This window comes from Protomyctophum bolini (assembly GCF_963924005.1).
Source record: "Protomyctophum bolini genome assembly, chromosome: 6".
NCBI classification, from domain to species: Eukaryota; Metazoa; Chordata; class Actinopteri; order Myctophiformes; family Myctophidae; genus Protomyctophum; species Protomyctophum bolini.
Genome location: NC_137867.1, coordinates 20,602,122 through 20,629,973, shown reverse-complemented (window position 1 = coordinate 20,629,973; position 27,852 = coordinate 20,602,122). Strand labels below are relative to the sequence as shown.

General features: G+C 42.3%; 1 protein-coding gene across 2 annotated transcripts in view; it reads left to right on the top strand.

Annotated features, from left to right (window-relative positions):
• Window positions 1-27,852, top strand: part of grid2 (glutamate receptor, ionotropic, delta 2) — a 603,942-nt gene that overhangs the window by 406,418 nt on the left and 169,672 nt on the right. For both annotated transcript variants that reach the window (XM_080765357.1, XM_080765356.1), the window contains 3 exons: window positions 3,787-3,840; window positions 16,192-16,365; window positions 26,375-26,536. In XM_080765357.1, coding sequence (XP_080621483.1) covers window positions 3,787-3,840; window positions 16,192-16,365; window positions 26,375-26,536 — 390 coding nt within the window. The remainder of the gene's footprint in view (window positions 1-3,786; window positions 3,841-16,191; window positions 16,366-26,374; window positions 26,537-27,852) is intronic.

Genomic DNA, 27,852 nt, shown 5'->3' with positions numbered 1-27,852 from the left:
CCAGACGGCTGCCACAGGGAAGTGGGAAGTCATAATGGGAGCATTACGTTCATGCACGCAAACGCACACACACACACACACACACACACACACACACACACACACGTGCAGGCAAGTGTTTTCACACCCGTACTTGCGAACATACACACATGTACACATGGCTAAGAGTTTGTTTTGTATTCTACTGGGAATGTTGAACTGTTAATGAGGAGCGAATCATCGAAGAGAGAGAGAGAGAGAGAGTCAGACAGACAGACAGACAGACAGAGTTCCACATGTACTGCTGTGCACCAATGAGCAGCGGCCAGAGACACACAGACGGCGACATCAGTGTCATTACAGACAGACAGCAGCAGCCTACAAGAACACCAGCTTCCCAGGAAAGTTGAACAGTCCTTCTGGGAATGTGTTACACTGCCGTTTTAATGATTTCCTACAGTGGATGTCTCAAATATGGTTTCCTTATTAGTAGCCTAAAGCGATCCTTTGTCCCTTAACGTACGTCTTTTGTTTTTATGTTAATATTATTGATTCCCTGGCAACCAGCAACATTGGATAATGATAGGCCTACATAATGTTAGATGCATTAAATGATTCATCCAACACTACACGATAAAGGTTGCTGCTTCTGTTCTGACTTCTGACCCTGTGCAGTTCAGCCTGTCAATCACTGGGACAGAGCACTGATAGCGGATCTCGGCACATCAAAGGCAATGCATTTGGGAGTGAGTTCGTTGGCTGAAAAAGGCTTGTAATTAATGGCTGAGGACTGCCGGTGCCAGTCAGTATATCAGTATAACATAACACGGTTGGAAAACGGAAAGAATCACTCTTGTACTTGAAAATAACTAATCCTACGGTTTGCATTCTGTACACACGCACACATGGAGCAAAAATAATAAACAATGATTCAATACAAATAAAAATGAGATTTTCGACGGGCCGGCGTCGACTGTTAATGACGTCGACAAGTAGTTGACTAGTCAACTTTTTGGTTAATGCCCTAGTTCAAGGTTGTCTTTATAGGAGGCGCACCCCTATCGGGTTAACTTTAGCCTCCTCCCCCCCCCCCTCTCTCTCTCTTCCTCCCTGGTTTCTTGTTTCTGTTATATAGTCATGTTTCTCGTAGGCAGAGTGTTTTACGGTGTCTGACGACACTATAATGATGACTTTTTATGGAGACTCTGTGGGAGATTAAACCACTATTAGCCACGCGCCACCACACTCTCCAGCTGTTTCATTTTGTTTATGACTAAGAAGTGCTTTATGACACACGGTGCTATAGTCACCTAGACAATTACCACTAATGATATATGAGCACTGGTGGTATGTACACAGGAGAGAAGAGGGGAGACGGGGGAAGAGAGGGAGAAAGACGGATGGAAAAATGGAGAGAGGGAAAAACAGAATGGATAAGAGACGAATGAAAAGAAGAGAAAGGAAGAGAGGTGCAGAGAGGAGACTGAGTGAGGAGATGAGGTCATGTGGTGTGGAGGGGATGGAGAATGGAGGCCAGATGATATGAGAGGAGATGAAAAGGTGGGTTAGGGAAGCTTGCATGAAATAATAGTTAAAGATCAAAGGACAGGATGAGAGATGTTTGAAGACATTTTAATGTGGCCAACTGAAAATGTGTAGCGTTGTCGAGGATAGAATAGTGTGGTGCTGTCATTCTTGAATCCATCCACCGCATTACCCCACCGAAGTGTTTTTTTAAATCGGGTATTAAGAAATATGTTCCACCAATAATAATACGCATGTACGTGTAATAGGAGATGTAGTCGTTTCGTCATGTTTAAGCCTGTGATTTGTATTTGATTTGTAGGCGGCCATTTATGTTCTTGCTCTTAATACATTTTACCTAGATGTAACCGTCAGTTGGTGCTTCATGAGAGATAATGAGACTGCAGCAATGTTTTATTTTTATTTTTTGAAACGGTTCTTATATGACATGATATTTGAATTTGAAAGGCAAAACACTTCTATTACCTACGGAGCGCGACTCATACTGCAATGCATCATTGCAGTTTTACGGTGATACTATTGCCTATACTATTTGCTTACACAAAGCACTATACTGTACATACAATGTTCAGTGCAGTGCCAGATGATTGAAGACAAAATGATTAACAAAGTTATTGATCTCCATGGAGGAAAGCAGGTGTCATAGCAGCAACAACAGTAAGCATGAAACAGAATATATACAGGTAATAGTAGAGAGATAGTCCACTAGTACATCATAGTCTCTCATCATAGAGATGAGAGGGCTTCACCAGGATAGCATTCAGCTTCCAGCTCCTCATCCTCTCCTCCGCAACCACCTCCAGATTTCCCTGTTTAAAGCTTCAATAATAAATGCATTAATAATGAATAAAACATTATTTTAACCAATTTGTATGGTAGAGTACGCTGATACAATATAACAAGTACACCTCCAGCTCAGTGGTGGAAGGTGGTCTCCCGTTAGATGTTTTCTTTTCCATAATTATGAGAGAGTGATTGTAGCGTTAACTCTGATACCTAGTTCTTCACCCAGTTTCTTCAGTTTGCCGCCATGCGTTGTGTTGTTGTTTATCTCCCCAACAAACCACAACAAAGAAGAGGACACAGACTGGTAGAACATCTGCAGCATGCCTGTTGCAGATGAAGGCCCTGAGCCTCTTCAGGAAGAACACCTTGCTCTTTGTCCGTTACTGTATGGGCAGTGGTGCTCAAAGTGAGCTCCTTTGAATATACAGTAGCATCAACATGAGTTTTACCACTTTAAACCAAATATCTGATCTACAAGCTCACAATTTGTTGCATCACAATGAATTGTGAGTTTGTAGATCTGCTATTTTCAAAAAGAATATTGAAAACAGATGGAATATTTTTGCTTTTAACAACACAAATCTTGTATGGGGTCCCTGGCACATTTTTATTTTATTTTATTTTTCAGGTGGGGGTCCCTTAATTTGGGGTCCTTGATAGGAAAACGTTTGAGAACCACTACTGTGGAGGGCCTCAGAGTTGTCGGTTCAGTCTATTGTTCATGTGTACTCCCAGGCACAGCTTTCCGCCTGCTCCTCCCCTCGTATGGCGATGGGAGTTGGTCACACTCCTTGCTCCGAACGGTACTCCACCACCAACTCTTTGGTCTTTCCAATGTTACGCTGGAGGTGATTTCTGTCTCTTATTGGAAACACGCTGAGGCTGTGAATTGCGGTAGGGGGAGGGGAGGAACAAGCTACTGCCTCCTGGGATAGGGGGCTGAGGGAGGAGAGGTGTGAATGGGAGCTAGTTGTTAGCGCTTGAACTGTGTAATGTCACTCTCGAGGACACCGTCATTAATAATTCATTCCCCTTTCTGAAAGTGCACCTTTAAGGCAGTTTTCATTTTCCTGCAATAGTGTGTACGTGCATGAGAGAGAGAGAGAGCGAGAGAGAGAAAAAAAAATGGTGTAATCTGTAATTTAATGAAGGTGAGGTGACATCAGGTGAAATAGCTAAACAAGTTTCACATCATCACATCCCAAGGCAGGCCTGCGTGCCTGTGCCACTGTGCCCTAGACTTCCTTTTTTGTGTTTGAAAGCACTTTTGACTGAAACTCTGAGGGCTTGTAAATTAACTTCCCCAAAACAACCACACGAAGTATATTACTACCACTGCACTACAGTGTCTGCGTATGTGCGTGCGTGCGTGCGTGCGTGCGTGCGTGCGTTCATTTACTTATTCTCCACCAATCATATCAGTATGTTTGTCCTTCTCATCATTGCTAACCAATGGTATATGTTGTTGTATTGCAGGTTGTGGAGACCAACTTGGTGGCCTTTGACTGTCACTGGATCCTAATCAATGAGGTGGGTGTTTAAACACACTACACAAAGCTTTCAGTCTGTCACACTAATGTCTGCTTTTGTTAAATAATACAGTAGCACAATTATACTAATAATATAACAGTTTCTTTCTAACTTGCTAAAATAACTTTATGAACATGATGTAGAATTATATTAGGCTAAACTGTAAACCCTAAAATTAAATGCTTAATGCTTTGTAATGTGATGGATGGGTATATGTGGATGCTACTGTAGCTTAACCTTGGATTTCCTGAGACAGTTGTGGAAGGCAGCTAGACTAGAAATAATTTCACTGGAATCCCATAGCAATGCTTCAACAAAATCAAAGGGTCATGAAGAATGTCATTCCCATGACAACACCTGAGAAACTACTTTCTTGAAAATCAATCTGCAATAAACACAATTCTGGTGCAGAATAGTAATTTATTCAGATCTTTTAACGCACACTTATGGATTATCCCTTGCATACTCATTCCTGACGTTGACCCATGATAACGTGTGCTAATAATAATAACGTTCTCGTGGGAGAAAAATGTTGCGTGTGTCTGTCTGTGTTGCATGGTTGCAACTAAAGCATGTACAGATGGTGAGTGATGAGTCAACATCACAGTATGGCTCGGCAGCCTCAGGCCTCCAGCACTGCATTGACGAGGCAGGTCACAGCAGGGAGTCCATGCTTCCACACAGCCATTAAATGAATCATGGAAGACAATAGAGAAATATTTACTTTACGTTCATTTAATTCTTCACAAATTCCCCATCCATGCTGTGTCTCTCTTCTGTGTGCGCGTCTCTCTCTCTCTCTCTCTCTCTCTCTCTCTCTCTCTCTCTCTCCCTAATTGTCATTCTGTTTCTGACTATTTCCCTTCACTCCTGCTAGCCCAGCAGACTCCAATGATAAAGGCAACGATACCAATGCTCGCCTATTTTATGGTACAACAGACATACGGTAGTGTTTTTGTTGAGACAGGACCCCGGCTGAACGTTAGACAGATAACAACTTGGCCTTATCTGATACTGGTTGTTTCCAATGTCAATATTCCTTTGTAAAAGAATAAAAATAAAATAAAAAGGTTCCGTCTTCCTTTACCCATTCTGGGCGGGAACCCCAATTGGTGTTTTACCCCTTAAGGCCGGGAACCCATTTTGGGGTTCTGTACAGTATTGTAGTATGTACAGTATTCAAAAATGTAAAGAAAATTGATGCTGCTATATAAATATTTGAAGTTTTTCAGAATTTAGAAGGCCTTTTTAGGCCTAAATGGGTTAATATGGATGAGGGTTATATTATGGGGGTTGTCACAACTCAACTACATGTCATGACCCAGATTGCCCACTACCCAAGTACTTATTTTTCTCCGCAACATTGCCGTGAAACCTAATGAGACTCACACCCTTAGACCTTTATAGTAAACATGAGAGACTGTCAGAGAGAGTGAGGAAAAAACAATGCTGCTTAAAATGTTGAAGTAAGCCTCTCTCAACCATGAGTTGCTAGCTATGCAAACGTGTCAGCACTTTCTTCTACTCTTTGAAATAGATAACACTGCAGTGTCGATGTCATAAGACTCCTCGACCATACAGTACCACCATCCTCTCTGTGCAAGTGTTATTTGCTGTATAGTATCTTTAGAAAGATAGTATAGTGTCTGTTCCTATAAGGAAAACACCATTCTTATCTCCACTCGTGACTTGCTGTTGTCGCCTACCTTAATGTTCTTTTGCATAGGGACTCATTAAGATGATTCTATTTAATGGGTAAGCATACTGGACTATATATTGTAGTAGCCTATATTAGGTAAAAATCACACCGGTGTGAAGTGAGGGGCGCTCTTATCATTATACATCATCATTCATCACATTCCGTGCTCCATCACTGTGGAGTACACACATTGCTCAGCCAATCAAATCATTGCTATGGGATACACACATTGCTCAGCCAATCAAATCATCGCTATGGGGTACACATAAAACTTGTAATTATCTCGAAATCTATGGCACGCTCCATTGTTTTGATCAGAACGCCGATGTTCTGTCCTAATTTCTGACTTAACCAAGCATATCTTTTGGAATATTAACACTTCTAATAATAAGGGGAAATTAGCAAAATATGTGGCAAACTAGCTTTCTTCATATATGTGTTCATAAAGGTGTCTACTATCACATATAAATGGAGGAATGTGTTCCAACCCAACTCCCTTGGGAAACCTTGTGACAGCTGCTGAAGGCTGGGGTACCATTAATAACCAATATATGGCAACATTTTCTAATTTTAATTTTACTTAAGTAAAAAACTAGGGGGTTTTCATGATTCTGAATCCATTGCAAGCATTAGTTTTCCACGAAAAACACTCCTTGGGCTAAATTCGGCCAAAGCCACTTGCTGACAAATGTGTAGACACGGTGTCTACTATCACAAATACATTTGTGAACACAATTATGAACACATTTGTGAAGAAAGCTAGTGGTAGCATTTTTTTTGGCAGATTTGCCACACATTTCACTAACTATAAAGAGAGATCAGACTTATTAGCGCGAGGTAGTAATGGAACATTATACCTCCTGGTTTTGGTGGAAATGAAAGGCGGGGCATTTCAGAGTGAAATCTGCCTCATCTGCTGGGCACTAATAGCGCCTTTATTTAGAAAGCGGGGCATAAAAAGTTAATACCATCACGACGGTTTTGAGCCATTATCGCAAAAGTTTAGAGTGCAATGACCCAAAGTCATACCACCAAGAAAACAGCAGTGGCTTTGGGAAAACGTGTGAATGTCCTGGAGTGGCCCTGCCAGAATACAGACCCGAACCCAATAGAGCATCTCAGAAGAGAACAGAAAATGGATGTGTACCAATGCTTCCCATCCAACCTGGCTGAGCTTGAACAATTCTGCCAAGACGAATTGGAGAAACTTCCAAAAGAAACAGTGTGCCAAGCTTTTAGCATCATCCCCAAGAAGTCTTGAGGCCGACATGGCTGCCAAAGGTGCTTTAACCGAGTACTAAGTGAAGGGTTTGAATGCTTACTTACATGCTTGCATACGAAAAGATTTTAGATTTTTTACTTTGTCATTGAGCACTATTGTGCAGTGTGTAGACTGGAAAATAAATAATCCATTTTAAGAAGAGAAATAATAAAACGTTGGGAAAAACTTGAAAGGTTCTGGAAACTTTGTATTTGAAATCCATCGTTCCATGTCTTTTTCAACAATGAACACTTATCATACTATCTCTCTAGCACTGGTTTTGGAGCATATAAGCGTTCCTGTGTATGTAAATGTCTTCTCCCTCCCTCTCCCCCACGCTCCCCGGTGGTTTATTATGGATGAGGGGCCACAGTATGGTTGTCATAAGTCTGCTTTATCTACAGCCAGCAGCCAGACAGCCCCACTGAGGGGGAGTTCACAGTCCATAATTGATCATCCTTCCCCTCTCCATCTCCTTCGTTCTGCTCATGATGGGGGGAGGGCGGTGATGCTTTTCTTGCTGAAACTCTCAAGTTTGCGTTACTGTACATTACTCTATCTCATGTCTAGTTTTACCTTCGCCCTTTTTCGATGTTCTTGGTTTTGCTCTCATTTTGCATCATTCTCACCCTCTCTCTTCTTTTCATGTCTATCTGCCTTCTCTCTCTCTCTCTCTCTCTCTCTCTCTCTCTCTCTCTCTCTCATACAGTAAACAGTGGGAGGTACGTTATCCTTGTAAATATAGTTAGTATTCTTTAAAACCTATACTTCCTTATGTATGATATCGTGAAATTCAAATCGACCCAGCTTCCTCTGGTCTCCTGAGCTATAGCAGCAATGTCAATTCGGTCTATCGGTCCATTAAAGACTTTGGTCCCAAACGACGCAGTGAAAACTACTGAGCTGGCTGGATTGCCATCAAATTTGCTGGTCACATTCGAGCTCTACTGATTTGCAGGGAGGATGCGCTCTTCCAAAAGGCTCCTCCATGTACACCAAATATTCCAACTCTTATGTGACTAGATACAAACGGCAGACGTGAATACACCGCGCAGAATAGCCGCAGAGCCTCGTCACGCAGCGCTGCTGGCTGTTCAGCATAGCATAAATATGCAGCGCTTCAAAACGCCTTGGTGGATACTAGCCCCTTAGGCCCCATTCATACGGGACTAGTATTACCTGGGGACCTCAAGTGATTTGTACTAATTGTGGATGGATGTTGTCTGAGATCTTAATCCCAATTGGGATTTGGGTCAATTCTTCTTTTTTTTCCTGCAACTTTTCCCTGCCTCTTTCCTGTCTCAGTAACCCAGTGTACATATATGTAATTCAAACCAACTATAGATGGTCCCATGTGTACACTTAAAAAGAATCACACTCGTGTGAAGTGAGGGGCGCTCTTCTCATCATACATCTTCATACAGTACATCATCATACATCACATTCCGTGCTCAGCCAATCAAATTATCACATGTCATTCCGGTCAATCACTTTTGGTGTCTTCGCTTATCTGCCCTGACTTTTAGCTTATATGTACTTTTCTCAGCCAATCAAATCATCGCTATGGGATGATCAGCCAATGTTTGTGTTCACACAAACCCTGGGCATAAGAGGGGCTAGCGCCCTCTCAATCACTATAGATGTTGAGGTTCGGGCTGTTACGCAGCCCTCACATCTAGAGACGCTATGCTGCCCTCAAACCTACCGATCCGACCAATATAAGTACCTGTTGTACCCATCTGTCTGCCACCTCTGTATCTGTCTTGTATCCCTTTTATGCACATACCTGTACATGTAGACCCCTGAGGTCAAGACAGCCAGATCTCCATATATGCCTACAATGTATGTGGGCATATGAGGTTTGTTTTTGGTTATGTCTGAGTCATAGTGATATGTCTATGTACTGTACTGTACTGCATGGGCCTATCAGATTCGGTCAGAGACCGGATGTTATGTTGTCTAACTAGTGTGTGTGTGTTGTCGCATATCACTTCTGGTCTCCCGATCGGGGCATTGACAGCACCATTGCGACCATCACAGCGCCTGCTATGGGCCGTGGAATAAAGCTTGTTTTAACCAGAAATGTCACAAGGAATTGGAGATAAATGTGATTGAGAAACGGATAGAATGGGTGCGGGTGCGCGCGACGATCAAGATGGCGTGCTCCAGTCCTGTTGACATCATCAGCTAGCAACACAGATGTCAGGGGTCATTTCTAAATTACATGAGGTCTCTGCATACCGGTAACACTAGTCTGGTGCGAATATGGCTTGAGTCACATTTAAAATACCATTCTTAAAATGCCACAGGAGAGCTTAGCTTAGCTTTTGCTCACTTATGTTGCTCTCTCTCTCTCATTTCTGTTCTATCATCCCTGTTGTGGCTTCCTGCATCTTAGCCTCCAGTCTTTAGTTTGTGATAGTATAACTATCATGAAGTTAAGGAGGAAGGACAGGCTTGAGTTTCTGTTACGCGCCATCTCTCTCCCCCTCTCTCTCTCTCTCTCTCTCTCTCTCTCTCTCTCATTAACTCCTCTATCACTTACAATACTTCCTCTACCACCCCCATCCTCATTGGCAGTGCTGTGAGGACATTATTGATGTTAACGATCAGTGGCAGGTGATGGGAGAATGATACCACTACAAAAGAAATGAGCGAGAAGGTTAAAATGATGAAGTAAAGGAGAGTGAGGGAGAGAAGGTTTTGGTGTTCCAAGGTGGAAGGGGGGAGGCGTAGAGAAAGAGAAAAACAGGGCTGTAGAGCCCAACCAATATATTGGTTTGGCTAAATACTGTAGTAGGCTATATCTGCTATTTAAAGTTTTTAGTTTTTTATGGCATTGATTATGACCCTGATACGTTCTATTTCTTAATCACTTTCAACTTGTATGACAAGCATCAGGTTCACTTGTATGACAAGCCCAACGTTTGTCATTATAAGTGAAAAGTGAAAAAAATATCAGTCAATCAGTGTAAACTTTTTGTTTTATTGGTATCTATTATTACAAGTGTAAACATGTCACGTGCCCAAAAGATGTGCCCACAAGCCAATGAAAACATGTGTGCATGTAAGATGTGCCTTCCCGTCTTCTAATTGGCCTGGTGGACCTCCACAAGCCCCTCCCCCTTTGGCTGCTGCGATCTGATCTCCCTCTCTCCGAGTCCGCAGAGACTTCCTCACGGAAGGAGGAATAGTCGGCTAACCATTTTGCTTATTCCTTCTAAATCTCTGTATATAAAATATAGCTCACTCAGCGAATCTCTTAGTTACATCAACATTGTTCCTCGACAATACTTGGTTTGTGCCTAAGTATTACGATTAGACAGTTCGCATTGGCTATTTCGTTACGGCCGAGTACTTCTGATTGCACACACACGCACGCCTGGAGCCACGCCCACTCCACACACAAACCCACACACAACACTACCCCCCCCCCCCCCCCCCCCCCACACACACACACACACACACACACAACACTACCCCGTGTCCCACACACACACACACACACACACGGAAAGCGGCGGCGCGATAGTCGGCTCACCATTTTGCTTATTCCTTCTAAATCTCTGTATATGTAGAGAGAAGACTTCCGCACACCTGGTAGGCAATTTGGAGCAGGTGCGATGATGACAGAGAGTATGATCATGTGAATCATAGGCTATAATATAGGCTACCAATACAGGACGTTATAATCTTGAGTTTAATTAAATAACTCTGTCTTTCTCCGCACGTGCACGCGCGCACACAACATTTTTCAAGTTAAATTCGTAACGCCAATATTGGGCTAATATAGGCTACCAATATGTGGGTAGCCTACAGGGATTTACCGACGGAATGAATATATATATATATCTAATCATCTATACCAGGGGTTCCCACACTTTTTTTTACTTGAGAGCTATACTTTCAAAACGACCAGCTCAACATACCCACCAAATAAAACTATCATCCCATTGCTGAAAATAGTTACAAAATGTAATTGAGGGGCCTTTCATAGGCTACATATAAGACAAACGCACATGGAATGGGAAATAGAGGGGGGGAAATGGAAATGGTAGGGTTTTATTTTTGTTGGTATATTTGACTTTGCTACTGATGATTGTAAGCAACAACAAGTATTGCATTGTGTGTTTGAGCTGACGGGCCCTTTTTGATGTCAATCAATCAAGTCATCTCAGGTCATCAAAAGCGGCAGATGCAAAAATCGTTTTTTATATTAACATTATATATATTTTTAGGGGCATGTCATGTGGTCTACCTGCAAAGCCTTTGTGATCTACTGGTAGATCGTGATCTAGCTTTTGGGCACGCTTAACGTCGGATCAGGGGTTTTGTCGGCGAGCGCCAAAAATGCTCCCCGACAGCATAATCGGAGCAAATACCGGGCAGTGTGTACGAGCCATAACGTGTTGACTACACTACACTAATAAGGACACATAATAATAACTAATAACCCATCCGTTACTACGTGGAGTCAACTCCCGCAATTTCCTTCTTCCCATAGTGCGCTGCAACGTAACTGGGATGAGCGGCGAAATTCTAGAAATTTACAAAACAAAAACTATTCCATACAGACAGCTCAGATGGTCTATACACTTGGCAGGTCCTGCTTAGATAAAGAGTAATGCCTGATTAAACACAGTTGTTGTACCCAGGGGTTGCACACTGAATATAGCACATATTACATAGTCAACTTGCAGATCTGCTATTATTGGTGCGTGACACCCACGGTGTGAGAAATATTGAGTTGAGAGAAATGTCACCATGATGTGGGTCTCATAAGGTGAATGTCAACTCTGCCGTCTCCCTGGATCGCTGTTTTGCGCGCGCATGCGCACGCACGTGTGTGTGTGTGTGTGTGTGTGTGTGTGTGTGTGTGTGTGTGTGTGTGTGTGTGTGTACATGTCGCTTTCATTTAGGCTCAGCTCTGAAAAGGCTAACAGCTTTAGAGCTTTCAGATCAAGTCACCATTGAAGTTACGCTTGTTTAATTTATCCTCCAAGAGATGGGGAGAAAGAGAGGGAAGGAAGAAATGAAGAAAGACAGATGAGGATGGATGGGCAAGTGTCTGTTGAAAGGACAAAACCTCACAAATCTCCTTTTCCATTTGTGTGTGTATGTGTGTGTTCCCGCTGAGGTTTAAATAAAGATTGAGTGTTTGTGTGTGTTGTGTGCACTGTGCACGTGTTTGATCCATGGTGTGGCGTACTCTGGACAATTCCTGTCTGTTGATGTTTCTTGCATGCCCTTGACCACCTACTGTGAATCTTAATTCACTTCCTGGCCTGGAGATTTGTCTTTTTTTGCAGTTTTCAGCATGTGACTCTGTACTGTGTGGTTTTTATGAGCTTTGAAACATAACTGTTTGAGCACTTGGCCATCTTTTCCTTTCCTTTCAAAGGATTAAGCAACACATGCAACCACAATTCTTTGGCAGTCAACACAAAGTAAAATCCTCACTTAATTTATTCTGAGAGTGTACAAATGTAATCAATTGTACCCCTAGGTTTTTAATAATAGTTATCTTATATCCAGCACATTTCCATGCAAGATTGCCAACTCTATGTTTTAAATCCCAAATTATATATTTTTTCTTATTTTTTTTAGGCAGGGCAATAGATACGGGCAACTTAATTTTGTAATAGATAACAATATCAGTTGTTTAAAAAACATATAACTTCTGAAAAAGAAGCTGTCCTGGTATGAAAAATCATTACATCGCGCGTGGAGAAGTTATTATTTCTACAGTGAATTCTTCTTCACTTCACTTAATATAGGCAATGGAGATTGAAAAGGTCTCACATTCAAAACCAGCTGTAGTTGCAATGCCCTGGAAGCCTTACTGTATATTGAAGATATCCCTATTTGTTTATATGGAGCTTGGCCAAGTTTACCACGGTTGACTTGTTCCTTGTGCACCACCTCATGAGAACACCCACCTCGTCACATGTGTATAGTATGGATATTATATCGACATTGTTGTGACCGTAGCTCAGTTACGCTAAAACCTGTCGGTCAGTCCGTCAGTCACGCCTCGTGACACGCTCCATATACAGGTATGGCCAATATAGAATTCATTCCATATTGGTCTGACCTCATCCGACCTCATCAAACTCTGTTCGCTCAAGACACTGCCCCCGCTGCCAGATAGTAGTGTGCATTTTTTTAATATGGAAGTTGATCCCATGCCAAAGGGCACCCCCACCAGCGTGACCTCCTCACTCACGGAGGAGACTGCCAACGGCCAGCAACTCTACATCTGATCTCACTGATACCAGATATAGTTTAACTCCTGCTTCTCAACTGTGCCATATTAAGAAACTCTGTTAACGAGCGCGACCTCGCCCTAAGAAGGTCTCTCAGGGCGTCTTACTGGTGATATGCGACTTTATATTTTTTATATATATAAGTACCAGGTCTTATTACTTAACTTAAGACCTGGAGGCGTGGTCAATACTCTTTGGCCACTCAGAATAGCCAGATGGCATTGATCACGCCTCCAGATTTAAGCGCGGCATTTGACCTGGTAGACCACAATATTTTACTCCACCGTCTTCAACATATTGTTGGTCTAAATGGGAAATTCCTAAACTGGATACGAACCTACATCACAGGGAGACAATTCTGTGTTCTCCTGTGAGACAGTGGTCAATGCTCTTTGGCCACTCAGAATAGCCAAATGGCATTGATCACGCCTCCAGGTCTTAAGTTAAGTAATAAGACCTGGTACTTAAGACACGCAAAATACAGCCCTAGATATCTTCTGATATCTTATATCTAGTCGATGAAAAAATGCCACATCGCAATGCGACGTAGATCTGCTGTTTTCTAAATGTTTTACGGTTTAATTTGTTTTAAATGAAAACGTATATTATCTTTACAATACGATATTAATCATCAAAATATTTATATAGATTTTGCACATATCTCAAAGCCTATACAGTATATTATACGCATCACCTCCTCAGCTAGTGCTGTGCTCATCAAAACATGGAACCCCTCACTCAACACACCAGTTAAGACTTAATGAAACATGCTTAATGACTTAATGAAAATCAGATCAGTCTATGATGTGACGCTGCTCTACCCTGCCATCCCCAAAACGAAGGTCTCTCGGTCATTGTTCCCCCTTCAGCTAGCAGACCCTATTATTTAGCTGCATCCTCTTATGAACATGCAGGGCTTCATGTGACATTTAGAAACAGTCGATAATTGGGCGTGCGTTTTGATTTGTTTGAGCGCATGTAAATGTCTGACAACCCAAGAGACAGATAATCAGTAGTATGGTGTTGTTGAAGAGTTGTGTGTGCGCGTCACCTTCAGCCTGACAAATGGGCAGTGCAGTGGAAAAGGGTCGGCACGATCAGGGAGCAATCCCCCCGCCACACACACACACGTACAGTATCATTGCACACACAAGCACGCATGCACAGTTGCACACATACCCACACGCGCACACAGTATTAGGTACACAATTCACATAGCTACAAACACATACAGTATGCATATGGATAAACAGACCCAGCACGTGCACAGAAACATCGAGGGTGGTCTCGGTCATACAGTAGCAAAGCTCTACCCGGGACGATGAACTTCAGTTCTCATCTCATCACCACATGACCCTCTGCACTCTGTTCCCTTCTCTCCATCCATGACCCTCTCTTCTCTCCATCCATGACCCTCTGCACTCTGTTCCCTTCTCTCCATCCATGGCTGGATGGACAAAAGAAAAAAAAGAGAGAGATTATGTTCTACGGCTAAAATTAGCCATGATTTGTCCCCTCTTTTGCAAGGACATTGGGCACGAACGCACACAGATTTGTGAGTGCGCGTGTGTGCAAACACATACTAATCTTCCTCCTCTCTGTCTCTTACTTTATCCCCTGCCGCATGTACCCATGCTATTTTTTTTTAAACAACAATATACAACTGCACTTCACACTGTCAAAAGGATAAACACAAGAAAGCTTTACTGTAGTGTGCGTGTGCGTGTGCGTGTGCGTGCGTGCGTGCGTGCCAGACATAGCAATAATGACCAGTCCATGCTTGGGCTACTTCCATTGGTCAAGACGAAGAGTCCATAGTGGGCTGTCATGAGGCGACAGGCTGGCTGAAGACCTCCAGTACCTTTTGCTCTCAGCGCCTACCAGTCTCATATCAGCTTGTTTATACATTCCACCGGGCAAGTGAAGCAACAACAAGTAGGCTACTAACTGCAAGATGGTGGATTTACCCAAAACAAACAGGGCATGGAAAACCGAGACAGAAATATCTGAAATGATTACTACACAGAGCGGCAGCCTTCTGATAATCTGGCATGAGGTGGAGTTATGAGTTCAGCATGACAGATTGAGAAATTATGATATTTAGCGGGGATAAATTGTGACCATGAAAATAAAGCATCGTACGTATCACAGAAATATTTCTATCACAAGGATAGTGTTTCACTGTGCACGCCACGGTGGTGATGAAAAGAATACTGACGCTGCTACGCATAATAAACATTGCTTGCTTATATCTATTTGTAATATAAATTAGTGACGCTTATTACTTCATAGTAAATTATAGAGAATTCTATCCCTGGGTTTTTACCGTGAGTGTCTGTGAACAAAATTCTGTAACTTGGAGCGCTGGATTATCATGAAACAGGTGGGAATGATGAATCAGTGCCCCAACTTCTTGATTAACAGTTGGCTCAAAAATGTAAGACAATCAATCAATCAAAAGTCGGACGATTTGTCACACACGTTACCGCAGTGAAATTTGTTTTCCGCATTTGACCCATCTCTTGGAGTGGTAACAAGCCACAGCCAAGGAGCGGTGAGCTGCAGCCATGCCGCGCTCGGGAATCATTTGGTTAGTAGATTTGATCAGATTTGATGTTGCTATAGTTGATTAGTAGATTTGATCAGGTGTTGCTATAGCAAACAAGTTTGGTTTGAGCAGGGTTTGCCTACAGTATGTTTGATTTGATGTCTCATGTTGAAGTCACTATCGGTTTTGTTATCTTGACTGTTAGTCACCACAACCACAATTTACAATGGCATTAATAACAGTCAAAGATAAAGGCATTCATAAAGACAAATAATGATTACGTCCTAATCCCTTGTCCTTTACCCCCCCCCCCCACACACACACACACACACACATTCCTACACTTTATTCCACCCACCCTCCTTCCCTTTCTCTACCACCTGTACCCTTTGCCCCACCATACTCTTTCTCTACCACCTGTACCCTTTGCCCCACCATTCTCTTTCTCTACCACCTGTACCCTTTGCCCCACCATTCTCTTTCTCTACCACCTGTACCCTTTGCCCCACCATACTCTTTCTCTACCACCTGTACCCTTTGCCCCACCATACTCTTTTCTCTCTTCTCACGCCTTTAGGAGATCACAGACTATGACCTACAGGATTTGGTGTTGAAGTCCATCGGCCGCCTGACGCTCATTCGCCAGACCTTCCCAATGCCGCAAAACACCACCCAGCGCTGCGTCAAACACAACCACAGGATCAACACCTCCCTCTGTGACCCCAAAAACGCCAAGGCTCAGCAGCTAGAGGTGAGCAGAAGGCTTGGCACAAGTATTGCTGATTCATGTTGTTTACTATACATGATAGCTACACATAGATAGTTTCTTGCATGCACAACAACAATGCACATGCACAATTTGCATGCAACAGTTTGATCACAATATGGTAGGATACTTCTGCATATACTGCACATGGACAAAGAGAAGTCCAGAGTGAAAACACAACATTAATGTCCGGAGGCCGAGCTTGTCATTCCATAAAGCTACAGAAATTATAGCCCCTACCAATCATGATAGAACATATCATATCTCTGCTGTTGGGCAGAGACCAGCTAACTACAACATGCTCATTTGTCAGGAAATGAAAAAATATTAAACTTTCAGAAGGTTTTTTTTTAAACAAAGCAATACTACAACATTAAAGTTTGTATTGTGACTTTATATATTGTCAGATACTTGCATGAGAGGGGGAGAGTGATGGAGATAGCTGCTTTAGCTGGTGAGTCACGCGCAAACCTGCATGCAAAGTAAAGTGCGTGTGTTGGGTGCGAGGCGCTACATTGCAAATCTTTTTGTCATTATGGCTGCCATGAAAAAGGTTTATTATGCCCTGGCTCCCTTATGTATACCAAACGCATGGTAGTGCCATTAGAAGACAAAACTAAAATGGACCTGCGTGCACATTAGTTGGAGGCAACACAATTCATCAACAATATCATCACGGAAAACAGACTGTCACTTTTTATTTTTTCGTAGTTCCCTTCCCTCTCTCAGGCTTTCTTCACTTATTTGATTTCTGTGGATGTGTCCCCCGGGGCAGCAATATGTATACAATTCTTATCTCTTTGTGTGTGCGTGCATCACGGTGCCACCACCAGGAGGAGAAAATGCGCTCTTATTTATGTGCCAGGACAGAATGAAATCAAATTAAAGTGCTGTTGATTTATGTGGATGCAGAGGTGGCCTAGAGGGACATATCTGTATCTGTTGTAAAGTAATGTGTGGAAATATAAATAATGGCCTTGATGTTTTTTGCATTCCTAAGACAATGCTGGCTGTATTTTGGCTATAATGACATCACTTTGTTGAGGAATGTGTCCAAACTACACCTGGCATATATAATGATATAGATTATCACATTCATCATTGTCCGGGCACGGTTGACCACAGGCATGGTGCATCGTTGCCTACAGCTTGGCTTGGGTTTGATATGGTTGCCCTCTGTTGCATAATGAGGGAAATAACTAATGTTGGGAGATCATTCATTTATCACATCCCCATAGCGTTATTTATTCACAAAGACAATGAGAAAATAGCATTTGATCAAAACTAATTCAATAAATAGATACGGTCATTGATTAACTGCCTCAGCAAACAAAATGATTGTCTCACTGGAATCATTGTCTGTGTGTATGCAGGGGGAGCTAGCTGCAGGGCTGAATCATTGTCTGTGTGTATGCAGGGGGAGCTAGCTGCAGGGCTGAATCATTGTCTGTGTGTATGCAGGGGGAGCTAGCTGCAGGGCTGAATCATTGTCTGTGTGTATGCAGGGGGAGCTAGCTGCAGGGCTGAATATCAAGCTGTGGTTTGATTTTCAAACCATTCAAATTGTAAAGAGAAATTGCATAAAAAATGACACCCGTGTGAAGTGAGGGGCGCTAATATATTAACGTCTAACTCATGTTGAACTTGATTAGGTGATGTAATGGTAATGTAAAACAAACGGTGCAAACACAAACATTAAATTCTCTTCATTGTTAATGGCATTTAATGTTTGTGTCAGGGACAAGATGACGTAAATTGTCCCTTCATTGTCAATGTGGTTTTAAAAACAAACATTGAACTAAAAACAAACATTGAACCTGTATATGTAGGAGGGGCTATAGCGCCCCTCAAAAATACATGTACAGCATTCCTTTATAGCAGTTGCTATAGCATACAGCATACATACAATACAGTATGGTTCATTGCATAGACACATAACTTAAAATGTCGATTGAGAATCAAAATGAATGCATGCCCATTCCGATATGGCCACACATAGGCATGTCACTAAGACTCGAGGGATTGCGAGCCCATCCGCAGAGTCATTCGGATATGCGGTTATCCAGAACCGCAGATCCGACCGATGTATGTACAATTATGGGCACATATGAATATTCACTGCATATCCATATATGCCTGACTATTATTCAGTTGTCCACAACCGATCCAACCAATATGCCCATATATGGGCATGCCAATGTACAGACTATGTATATTCTAATGACGTCAGGGACACGTGTCTCCATATATGGGCGTAGACATAGACAGACGGGTATAACAGGTACTCTGACAAAGCCCTCGATACTATCTCTCCCCTCCCTCACCCAGGGCGAATAAAGGCTGGGTTTGTGATAAATATAATGAAGTACAGGTATGCTTGGAATACATTTATGAATGGAAAACCCTCAAGGGAAAAGTATTTGTTTGAACAAATACCAGACGAGTACTTTTAAACGAGTACACAGATTGACAACTAGGCCATGAATGGAAAAATGGTCTATTATACTGTAGTGTATACTGTAGTTGAATGTGTGAATAGAAGGTGAAATTGACTGATGCCGGCCTGGTATTTTCTTTCTCCCTCCTAAACGCCCCTGTGTTTTCTACTTTTCAGGCACCAGTAGAAAACACATTGCCTCTATGAGGCAAAAACATACCCTGAAGCCCTAAAATAATATAAATTCAGCATACAACTCTGAATCAAATAATCCTTAACTGTAAAATAGATGTTTTATTAGTATTATTTAAAAAATGTATAAGGAGTGTCAATAATGCCTTATACAGTAAGTGCATTATAATGCATCATAAATGTGTGTATAATGCATTATAGACCCGACCTTCAAGTACTGCTGCTTATTGTTACTTGCGCAAGCAGAGCGCGCAAGTAATCGTTTCGCTTGGTCTCTTCGAAGTGAAGCCAAGTTTTCTTCAACGGTAAATCTGTGCCTGGTTTGCTGGGACTAGTTACAACATTACGTCATCCTTGAGAGAGTACATGGTGTGTATATGACGTAATGTTACAAGTTACAAGTTACAAGTTACAACATTACGTCATATACACACCATGTACTCTCTCAAGGATGACGTAATGTTGTAACTAGTCCCAGCAAACCAGGCACAGATTTACCGTTGAAGAAAACTTGGCTTCACTTTTTGGAACCAAGTAACCACAGTATACTGCTAATCAAATTACAACTACATACTCATCAAATTACAACTACATACTCTGTATGTAGTTACTTGCGCAAGCAGAGCGCGCAAGTAATCATTTCGCTTGGTCTCTTCGAAGTGAAGCCAAGTTTTCTTCAACCGTAAGTCTGTGCCTGGTTTGCTGGGACCAGTTACAACATTACGTCATCCTTGAGAGAGTACATGGTGTGTATATGACGTAATGTTACAAGTTACAAGTTACAAGTTACAACACTACGTCATATACACACCATGTACTCTCTCAAGGATGACGTAATGTTGTAACTGGTCCCAGCAAACCAGGCACAGACTTACCGTTGAAAAAAACTTGGCTTCACTTTTTGGAACCAAGTAACCACAGTATACTGCTAATCAAATTACAACTACATACTCTGTATGTAGTTGTAATGTGATTTGTAATTTGTAAATCTGTGCCTGGTCTGCTGGGACCAGACTACACAGATGACCATATCTCTTACGTCATCGCTGAGAGCTAGTCATACATATACACACCGTGTACTCTGGTCCCAGCTCTCAACGATGACGTAATGTGGTATCTGGTGGGACCAGATTACACAGATGACCATTTCTCTTACGTCATCACTGAGATACAAATCCAACTACAGATTTCGGAAGTATTTTAGATCATGTATATTTCTACAAATTTGAAAGTATTATTACAGAAATTGAAGTTAGAGACACATATTACTCTGATCATGATTTAGTATTAATATCACTATAGTACAAAATGAAATACATTTAAAACAATTGACAATTTACAATAAGTAATAAAATAATTATACTGTATAATATATTTTAGTTTATATACCAGTTTATATACCTTTTTTTTCATCACATATCAATGATTCATTTTTCTGTAAAAAAGTAGTTGGGTAGCAAATAGTTACACGTAATGATTATACATTTCAAACGTTCCTTCACAGAGATACTGAGATGTGATAGTTTCCAGCGGTCGAAAGTACTTGCGCGCTCTGCTTGCGCACTAGTAGGCCATTTATGGCCTACTAGTGTGCAACAAGCAAGTATGCACTCGGCAGAGTGCAGTTCTAGTTATTATTGTGACCACAGGTCACATTTACTATGAAATTCAGTCAGTTGTTTGGTTGGTTTGGTTGGTCACCACATGCATGACCATATATGGTCATGCCTCGTGACATCACGAGACATCATGGATGGAGATCCCCGATGTCATCATTATTGGCCAGCAACTCTACATCTGACCTCAAACCCTTACAGCTCCATATATGGAGTTGACCTGTTCTGACATTCCATATTTTGATCCTTCACCATCCATCCTTCCTATTCGATGTCTCCCTTTTGACTGATACCTGTCTCTTTTAACTCTAGATGGGCCCGCCACAAAGTTATTAGTGCAACCACGCCGATGTGCGTGTGTTTATAAGGGTGAGAGGACTGAGGGAAAGGCTATAATCAGTCAAGGACAATGCTTTCCTTTGAGAGAGGAGAGGTGTTTAAAACATTTTGTCGGGAGAGAGGGAGGGAGGGGCGGAGGGAGTAGACGTAGATCAGTTCAAAGAGTCGCCAAGAAGAAGCCTAATTTCACACTGCACTGAAGCACATCAACACACACACACACACACACACACACACACACACACACACACACACACACACACACACACACACACACACACACACACAGAGAATGGTTGCTTAGGTTGCAAAATTCTCTGTACATTCAAGGTCCCATTGGAACACATGATTTTCACCTTAAGTCTGCAAGAAGGGTCTTTCTTTCTTTCTTTCTTTCTTACTCCTCCAAAACATATACAATACTAGACAAGTAAACATAATACAGGGGACAGAACAATTACAGTGAAATGTGAGAAGTGACACCATTGACGAATGGAGCCGATAATAACCCTCATAAATGGTAAATGGTGCATTTATAGAGCGCCTTTATCCAAGGCGCTTTACATAGATTGTGCATTACATTCACCCATTCACACACACATTCATACACCGATTGCGGCGGAAGCCATGCAAGGTACCGACCAGCACATCGGGAGCAATTTGGGGTTCAAGGAAACTTCGACATGTAGACAGGAGGAGCCGGGATTTTAACTGCCGACCCATGGATCATTGGACGACCTGCTCTACCTTGTAGATAGGCTACATTCACGGTTCACATTTTATAAATATGAATAATAATACAAAATGAGCGGTTTTGGAGGATTTCCACCCGACGGCAATGAAATGCACATGTGCATATGTGGAAAGGGCAGAGAGCATGGGGAAGAAAGGGCAGAGAGCATGGGGAAGAAGGCAGATCCCACTCAGCTTTACTTCAGGCTCCAGTAATTGTGTATTGTTTATGTAGATTGGTGAGAGTGCACACTAATGTAATTGCTACTGTCTCTCATAGTGGGTGCTGCAGCCATCAGCGTGCGTGCGTGCGTGCGTGCGTGCGTGCATGTGTGTGTGCGTGCGCGCGTGTGTGTGTGTGTGTGTGTGTGTGTGCGTGTGTGTGTGTGCGTGAGAGAGATCATCTGTACTTCAGTATACTATGTAGTATTTGTTCATTTTATTCATACACATAGACAGTGAGATACTGGCATTCTGCCATCTCTTAATCCATCATACAATATTTATTGTACTTAAAATAATTGTGTGCAGCTTCATTGAGTTCTGGAGTGTTTTTTCAATATTCTGCGTGCATCCCCCATCGATATGAAATGCAGAGATCCATCCGAATCTCAGCATTCAGAATGACTTTCCCTATGTATTTATTTGTTGCACAATGTGCAGTTGCAGTAAACGTCTTAGGTGGTTCAGGTGCATTGCAATGAATGTTTGATTCTGGGTGATTTGTGATTGTGTGCTTGAGTGAATCAGAGACAACGCTGATGAAGGCTTGAACGCCGAAACACGTTGGTTGCTGCTGCTCTGCAGCATACCATGTCAACTATTAAATAAATTAAGAGTGCCTTAAAACATGAGTTCCGTGAGTGCTGGTTTTCTCTTTCAGAGAAAAATCTGTTTGAGTGAATCAGAGACCACACACACATTCACTGTTTTAACCTTGCTGTGAATCAGAGACCACACAGACATTCACTGTTGTAACCTCGCTGTGAATCAGAGACCACACACACATTCACTGTTTTAACCTCGCTGTGAATCAGAGACCACACAGACATTCACTGTTGTAACCTCGCTGTGAATCAGAGACCACACACACATTCACTGTTTTAACCTTGCTGTGAATCAGAGACCACACACGTATTCACTGTTTTAACCTCGCTGTGAATCAGAGACCACACAGACATTCACTGTTGTAACCTCGCTGTGAATCAGAGACCACACACACATTCACTGTTTTAACCTTGCTGTGAATCAGAGACCACACACACATTCACTGTTGTAACCTCGCTGTGAATCAGAGACCACACACACATTCACTGTTTTAACCTTGCTGTGAATCAGAGACCACACACACATTCACTGTTTTAACCTCGCTGTGAATCAGAGACCACACACGCATTCACTGTTGTAACCTTGAGTGAATCAGAGACCACACACGCATTCACTGTTGTAACCTTGAGTGAATCAGAGACCACACACACATTCACTGTTGTAACCTTGAGTGAATCAGAGACCACACACACATTCACTGTTGTAACCTCGCTGTGAATCAGAGACCACACACACATTCACTGTTGTAACCTCGCTGTGAATCAGAGACCACACACACATTCACTGTTGTAACCTCGCTGTGAATCAGAGACCACACACACATTCACTGTTGTAACCTTGCTCAGTCTGAACCAAACCAGCGTGTTCCTGTTGTGTCATGATCACAGACGTCCTTCAAATCCATTACAAAATAATAGCCATATATGGCTATGAGTATCCTGTATCTGTAGTGGACGTTGTGACATTCAAAGGACACATCCATCTAGACAGCGACAGGCACAAGAGAGCAAAGTACTGTGAATCTTTCGTTAAGCTCTAAATGGCAATAGACAAGATATTATTATGCTGGCCTATACGACATTACAATACATATTCAAAGATAAAGTAGACATGGTCTGATGAGGGCATAGAAAGAGAGAGAAAGCAACGATGATGTTTGTTTGTTGTTGTGTGTCGTCAACGTAGTCCCGCCTTTCAATTCACGTCAACATAACATAACTCAGCCTGGGAGATTCTTTAAAAGTAACCACAAGCAATGAAGCAAATTTTGTCACACCTTCATAGGGGTAACAACATAAAACTACTGTACATGAGACACACACGTACACCTCCATCAAGAAGTGGACCTGGATTCATACACTGGATTTGTATACCAAATAAATCTTTGCATATTAAATCATATAGAAGTGTGTGTGTGTATCTGAATCTTAAAGAACCTGTTATGAATGCTCAGTTGTCTTAGCGATGATTCACGGTGACCTTTGTTCCTAAATGGCCACGTCAGTTGGGCTATGGGAACTATTATTTAGTGAGTGTGTGTCCCCTCACGCATAGCCGCATACAAGCAAGCTAGCACAGAAACAGAGCTGTTGGACTAATGGCCTCTCCATCCAATTCATTACCTTGTTTGTTTTCTGTGTCTTAAGTGTATGCATGTCTGTGTGTGAGTGCGTTTGGGTGTGTGCGGGTGAGTGAATGAGTGTGCGGTAGGCTATTAGTCATGTGTGTTTGTCACTCTATTTATTATCCTATCATTAACATGGAGACAACGGGCTCAGTAAATCACACATTAATCAATCACATACTGAATCACCCACCCCCACCCTCTCTCTCTTATTTTCAGATACAGTGGCACAGAGAGTCTTATCAATTCCTTTAATGCATGTCAGCCTAAAAAAATTAGTATACACTCTGTGTGCGTCTGTGTTTGTGTGTGTTGCACGTGCGAGTGCGCAATCAAAATCACGCGTGCATAGTAGTCTCTAGTCCATGCGTTGTGCATGGCCAAGTTTGTGGTTATACATGTAGGTGGTTGACCTTCCACACACACAGGTGCACAGAACATAACGGAGGGTAATTTTAGCTTAGCCTGGGGGATAATTACATGAACATTAGTGCCACTATAGGACTAAACATATCACTGCGAGGAGAGGTGAGAAAGAGGGCAGTCATGTCAGAGAAGTGGGTGAGCAGAGCTGGAATTGACAGCCTGCTTGCTTGCTTGCTACAGGGTTGTTGTTGTTTTTCTTCTTTCATTAAAAGCGATGATGGGAAGTGGACATGGAGGCAACAATGGACATGGAGCAAAGGTCATACAGCTTTCATGGTCTGCAAGCAAGAGAAGTGTGTGATCATGCTGCCTTTCCTCCCACACTGAGAAGCTGGCATCCCCGAGATGCATCCCACTATGGAAATGTGATTTTCCAGCTATGCTATAGGCTACGCTGCACTGATGCACTGAATTGGAATTCAATTATTCTTTATGTTTGGTAATGTTGAAGACTCAGTGTGCATTCGGCATATTGCCCATGTCTTGGCCGCTTTATGACAGTCCATTTGAAAACGTACACTGTTTGCGCACCTCAGTGAAACCCTTGCACAGTATCTTATGAACCATTCGTTGAACCCTAAAACCTAGGGTTAGACATGGTAATTTAAAGCTTCCAGTAGTCATCTTGAAAATCACTCCTTTACGGAAGTTTATTTATTTTTTATTTTTTTCTTTGTTTGCTATTTAGCATGCCCAATAGTAACACAATCCATTGAAAACCCTTTTGTGACCTGTCTACGGGTTTAAAATTATTCATCACCACAACTGTTTTTCATCATTTTGTACTCCCAGAGGGCCTTTTAGAAATTAATGTGAATTTGAAAACAAAGTGTGCGTGCGCGTGAACGTGTGTGGAAAAAGGGGGGGGGGGGGTCACCTCTGTATGCTTTTCACACTCCACACAGACAGCTACAGATAATGAAATGCCATCTATTATACTGCATAATGGTTTGTTTGTATTTACTTGATACGCAGCAATGCATTGTTGTAAACCTGACAAAAATCACTCTTCACTTGGCCCGACTCAGTTTAAAAACGTCTGTGATTGGGCCATAGTGTGGAATCGGTGTACTGGAAAAGTACACCTACTTTTTTACACCTGTAATCTTGTAATGCTGATTCTGATAACTGCCTTCAATAATGTACACAGTATACTAATGGTAAATTGCATTTGTATAGTTCCTTTATATAAAGCTCTGTTGTGATGTGTGTTGCATTCACCCATTCACGTAGCCTATACATTCAAACACTGGAGGTAAGGTACCAAGTTCGGGAGTACCTGTTTCAGTTACATCCTCAAGGACACTTCCAGTTCTCAGTTCGATCCTAGTTTGATCGATTCCCCCGTTCTACCTCCTGAGCCACTGGCTCCCCACTAATATTAACATAATAATGAATAATTATAGCCCACACAGGCACATTTTCTCCTTGTTAACTTCATAGAGGTACTTGGTAGGTTGTCACGTACGGCAATCACTAAAATGAATAATAAATAAATACAATTATAACCAGTAAGATGTCCTGAAGGGAGAGGTCGTATGCACGCATCCGCCTGGGTGACGGCAGACGGCAGACTGCTAGGCGAGCGCTGGCGCTTTGGCATGGGGGGTCAGATGAACATATGGAATGAATTCTGTACTGCCCATATATGGAGCGTGTCTTGAGTGTACAGGGTTTGATGGGGTCAGATCAACACAGTATATCACCATTACAAGTATAGAACCCCTGCAGTACATAAGTCTATAGGGTTTACTGTAAAGACCTTTCCTGATTTTGTTTTTTGTTTTCTACTCTCTGCAGATTACCAACCGCTACATCTACGATACTGTGCTGCTATTGGCCAATACCTTCCACAGGAAGTTGGAGGACAGGAAGTGGCACAGCATGGCAAGCCTGACCTGCATCAGGAAGAACTCCAAGCCTTGGCAAGGAGGCAAGAGTATGCTCGAGCATGTTAAAAAGGTACGGAAACTTGTGCATGCATGCATAACACATGAACATGCGCGTGCACGCACACGCAAATGCTGGATACTATTTTACCTGAACTAAAAACACTTTTTGTGCTCTGTGAGCTTCATCAAAGTTTTATGCTTATAAGAACGTTGCTGGGGTAATGAGCATGTTTTCTTCAGTTCCTAGGAGAAAGTTGACTTTTGGGGATCCTGCGGCAGTTTATTTTATGAATCTCTGCCTTTCACCTTGAGATCAGGCATAGGTGTCTGGCAACTCTTTCATCACTGTTAAATCCAATTGGATCAATGCCCTCTGTTTAGATATCAATAAAAAAAACTACTTTGCGGATGGCAGTTTGACTGAATGATGTAGCCAAGTGAAATGCTAATTTAGGATTAGTGTCAGGCGATAATAAATCCGCTGCATTGGCTTTCATATCTATCTCAGTTTTTCACCTTGAGATCATGTCACTTGGCAACACTTGGCAACATTTTCATCAGCCGGCTGAACCACGGCTGTTAAACGAGCCCCGATGGTCGTCTCTGCTGAGTTGCATTCAAGAGACCTGAGAGATAATAGGGTTGTGTTCAACAGAGCCAGTATCGGTGTCATCTCCTGAGCACCTGTAATGTGCCACCCGTTATCACTTTGATTGTTCATGTGAGTGGGTGTGCTTGTGTCTGTGCGTGTATTTTAATCACTTTTTTGGCATTTGGAGCCGTTAGGACAATTAATGACGAATACTAATATGTTGCTGATGAGTAGCTCCATCAATGTGTGTTTGGCAAAAGGGGGGTGAAGTACAAGACTAGGTCAAATCTACACTGCCATTGCATTAGCTAGTTTGATGTTCGCCAACCAGCATTCCATGGGGGAACAAGAGACCAAGCCAGGGAGAATACAGGGCGAGTACAGGGCCATGGTGAGAGACACCATGGCCTTTTATGATTTATCTCCATAGAAACATGTTACTCTCTATTTCTCTACAACTTTATCTTTGAACAGAAGCTAATTGTTCTGTGTGCATTGTGCCAACCAATACTGAGCAGTTGACATTAATTAACCCCTCACTTATGAGCTCTGGTAAACAGTGTCTGGATGGGTTTCACTCCGGCTATGTTTTCAGGGAGCCAATAAACACGTTAGGCTAATTATTCCATGTGGACATCTGTGTGCAGTGTAAACAGGCATGCACATACTGTACATGCAACATGCAAGAGTGTGCATGTCTCTAGTGGCGCTTTGGCTGCAGCCTGCAGGTATGCCTGTATAGGTCTGTCTTTGCTTTATGTTATACTATTCCCTCAACCCTATGTTCCTCAGGG